At 31.2% G+C, this 4,344-nt stretch overlaps 1 protein-coding gene across 1 annotated transcript; it reads right to left on the bottom strand.

Moving 5' to 3' along the window:
- Nucleotides 1-3,298: 3,298 nt before the first annotated feature.
- LOC123202459 (agamous-like MADS-box protein AGL29) lies at nucleotides 3,299-4,003 on the bottom strand. Its single transcript, XM_044618412.1, has one exon. It carries the CDS (start codon nucleotides 3,939-3,941, stop codon nucleotides 3,417-3,419), a length of 525 nt encoding a protein of 174 aa, XP_044474347.1. The 5' UTR covers nucleotides 3,942-4,003; the 3' UTR covers nucleotides 3,299-3,416.
- Nucleotides 4,004-4,344: the final 341 nt, after the last annotated feature.

Below are 4,344 nucleotides of genomic sequence, written 5' to 3'. Positions count from 1 at the left end.
TCAATTACAATCAGAAAGAAAAATTGTTTCTTCAAAACTCTATAGAACTTTTGTCTCCCATCTTCTCCAAGATGTTTGTTCTCAAAACTAATTCTCAAGAGAGATGCAACAAAGAATTTGTTTTCTCTCGAAGTCGGATTAGTAACTTACCAGATATTAGCATGCCTGAAATCACATCCCAGTAAGTGCTGGCTATCTTTTCAGTATTTCAGATTAACTTGTGTTATTCACATCAATATTAATGATTTTTTATTTGCAATTTATAATCAAAGGCAGAAAAGGAATAACATACATAGCATTTCGTAGAGTAAGTAGGTTCTCGATGTGAGTGAAAAACTACTATTAGCACCACAAATTTTACTTTTATTATTTTTTTCATTGGCTTTCTTATATTTTACTTTTATTTAACTTTTGACTTTTCTTCAAGGCCAGGAGGAGTGCAGCACGATCAATCAATCTGATCCAAGCAGTTTGAATCAAAGGTTAAGGGGCATCTTCATGCTTGTTAGGGTTTTATTTTTAAGTACCAAATTCTTCTTCTAACTCAACGGGCCTTTGCTCCTCCAAATTCTCCCTTATTCTCATCCTCTACTCCCTAATGAATCCAATTTCTCATTTGTAATTCAACACACCTATAAAAAAAAAAAAGAAATATTTGACTAATCTGGCTCTAACACAACTACTAAAAGTGAAAAAGCAAGCAATATTATTATTATATACAAATCTGATTTTATTTTTCTTTCCAAAAAAATGATAATTAATACAAATTTCATTTAATTCATTTGTTTAAAAGTTGAAAAATAATAGAGAAGTTCATTTAATTCACATGTAATTTGTTCACTACTCAATTTCATCTTGTCCCATTTACTTAAAGTGATACGTTTACACTTGTCCAATTCAACATTAAGGCATTTTAAGGCCAAAGTCCTTAATCCTGATCTTTTCAGCTCTTCATCCTGATACTTTGTTACAGCCATCTTTGATACATCTCCAACTTTCGCCACTTTCAACTCATAATCCTCAAAAAGCTTTTTGGCATCAGTTCGTATAGCTTTCCCCACAAAAGCAAACTTATTGTTCCCTAAAAAATTTGCAAGAGATCGAGGCATCGCATTTCAATGACAAAGCTGAAAGATCAGGCATCTATGACCTACACAAAGTTGTATAATTATTACCACTTGTCTTGGAGGGTAGACACCATTCAGTGTCAAGACCAACCATAAGTTTGTGAAGTTTCAACTTTGTGTAGGCCACAGATGCCTCATCTTTTGTCTCAATCTCTTGCAAATTTTCTAGGGAACAACAAGTACACTTTTGATGGGAAAGCCATAGGAACTGATGCCAAAAAGTTTTTTAAGGATTATGAGTTGAAAATGGCGAAAGTTAGAGACGTTTCTGAGATGGCTACAACAAAGTAGTAGGATGAAGAGATGAAAGATCAGGATTAAAATCTTCAGCCTTAAAATGCCTTAATGTTGAATTGAACAAGTGTAAAAGTATCACTTTAAGTAGATGGGACAAGATGAAATTGAGTAACGAACAATTTCTCTATTACTTAAAGTAGTGATTGGAAGAAGCATGGAGTACATTGGGATGAACTTCTCTATTATTTTTGAACTTTTAAACAAATGAATAATGTCAAATTTGTATTAATTTCCATTTTTTGGAAAGAAAAGAAAAAAAATCAGTATCAAATAAAATCAGATTTGTATGTAATAATAATATTTGTGAAAATTGATTACTGAACCAACGAGTCACTTAATATGAAGCACTTAAGCTAAACTCAAGTAATGTGAACTTTAAACACCAAATTTAACTCATCAGAAAACTTAGTTTTATTTTCAAATTCAATCGAACAGTGAAAAAGTTTTTAATCATTAGACCAAAAGAACAAAGCAACATCAATACATTATATTGCTGAATTTGTAAGATTTATAGAATCATTTTCTGGCAGTTTATAGAATCATTTCAGTTATCCAATGAAACATCCGAAATTCTTAGAAGGGAATTATTGGATCACCTGGAATTCAGAACCAGATCTTCTGATAACACTAGATCATACATCTCTCAACCACATTTGGTCACACGTGTAAATAACTAGAGTGTTGAGAAATTAACGTTTAACTTAAATAAAATAAAATAACGTATAATCATATGTATAGGGATGAACTATAAATTTTTAAACTAGTACAAGTGTTAAAGATTTTTTTAGGGGTTTTTGAATTTGAAAATCATTTGGGGTGTTTTTGAAAATTTTAAAATTAAATATTCCCTTCAATAGTTTAGAAAAAGATAATTACATTCTCAAAGAATTGTACTGAACCCAACAAATTATGATTTAAATATCATATTACAAACTATTATGATTATAATAATATTTCAAAATATATGAGTGAATATAATAATTTATAATACAAAATAAGGGAACATATCCATTTACCCCTAGTAAAATTTTAAAAAATGACATTAAACCCCATTGAAGTTATTCACATTTCAGTCCGATAGGAGTGTTATTGTGATATTTAAACAAAATAATATAAATACCCTTTAACTGTTAGAACTAACGGCTAAGCTTGACAAATAAGTGGAAAAGATAGTTTTTTTTTTTTTTTATTTTAAAGGGTGGGAATTTGTCATTTTATCATAAGTAAACTATTAAAACGACAAATGTTTATAGCCGCATGCACATGAGTAGGCTTACACATCTATACATATAAGCACAATAAAATTTAGTTGTAATTAATTAAATTCAAAGAATTTAACACAAAAATATATTTTAATTTTCTTATGCTACTTGTAATCTTGTATCTCCATAAAATTATAGGAAAAAAATTAAATTATTCATAATTCATGCCTTTACATGCATGCGTGTGTACACATGCATACACATGCTTGCCAGTATGTGTTTGTATTCACTTATAACCTTGCGTGTGTATATGTATATATATGTGCTTGCATGAATGTGTGTGCGCGTGCATGCATGTATCTACATGCGCGTGTACATACCATTCATCTATAAATGTAAACACAATTAAAGTTGTTCAAAAACACGTAAATACAATTAAAAGTTGTTAAAAAGTAACTGATTACAGCTAATCACTTCTATCACCATTAGTTCTATTCACCAGATGATGAACATCAAGGAAAAGAGTCCTTGTGTTTGGGTGAAATAAGCAATAATGAATAGAAACAGTGGCGTAGCATGCAATTCTGAATCTGTTGATGCATAAAATACTAGTTAGAACCACAAAATTTTATGTAATGGATATGATAACTGCCAATATATTAATCAAAGACAAAAATTTTCAATGATAGCTCTTATTTAGATAGAAATTAGCCATAATTCATGTACTTGAGGCTCATATAAAAGGGAGATGGTAATTTCTACAGTTTCTTTTTCAGGCTTGAGCCATAACTTAATAATCTTCTTCTCCACCGCCGGCCTTTTTCAACAACACCAATGAAGAGGATGCCTCAATTTCATTGATGGAGCCTTGCAAAGACTTCTCAAGCTCCTCCAACTTTGCCCACTGTTTCACGAGCTCATCATAACTAAGTTCATTGATGTTCAATAATTCTCTTGATGCTCCACTTTCTTTGAGAGCCTTCTCAAGCATCTTTCCTCGTTTCTTCTCCAAGTGAAGTTGTTTGAGCAACTCATTGAGTTCTTGGCTAAGTTTATCAATTATCACCTGTTGCTCAGGATCAACCTTAATAGTGTAATCCTTATTGAAAAAGCGTTGAGCTATTTCATCAACGCTAGGGTTTCCAAATGAGAACGCTTTTCCACTTGGTGAGAAGACAACTATGGCAAGTTGCATAGCGCATAGAGAAGCAAGTTCATAGGCATTCTTGAAAAGCTTGTTCCGACGCTTCGAGAAGGTGACTTGCCTTGCATTGCTATCCTTCACTATCTTCATCTCAATCTTTCTGCGGCCCATGATGCTACAAGCTTTTGAGGATAGAGAGATGTGATGAAACTGATGAGTAAAACCCTAATGTTGACTGCTTTTTATAGTGAAAATTTGAAAAAATAAAGCGTTTAATTTATGAATTGTGCACATTCTTTCAATGTTTAAATATTGGGTTTCACTTCCTTATTTATTTCCATATATAAAATTATCTTTTGCTAATATGGAAAGAATTTTAAAATCTTACTTTATTAACCTAACTCCTGCCATATTTAAACTATAGAACTTTTTCTTGCCATATATTATCTAATTCTGGTCAACCATATCAGATTCTAGAAAATAATTGAATTAATTTTCTGCTAATTTTGTTAGAAGTTTTTGCCCTATAAATGTCAGCTTTTCATACAACTCTTGCTATGAATTTGTTGAACAA

Source organism: Mangifera indica, chromosome 18 (assembly GCF_011075055.1).
Source record: "Mangifera indica cultivar Alphonso chromosome 18, CATAS_Mindica_2.1, whole genome shotgun sequence".
NCBI lineage: Eukaryota > Viridiplantae > Streptophyta > Magnoliopsida > Sapindales > Anacardiaceae > Mangifera > Mangifera indica.
The sequence above is the reverse complement of the archived record's forward strand: the minus strand, read 5'-3'. Positions and strand labels throughout refer to the sequence as shown.

Bases quoted from the DNA above. Each gene is read 5' to 3' on its own strand.
- LOC123202459 (XM_044618412.1), bottom strand. From the start codon at position 3,941: ATGGGCCGCAGAAAGATTGAGATGAAGATAGTGAAGGATAGCAATGCA.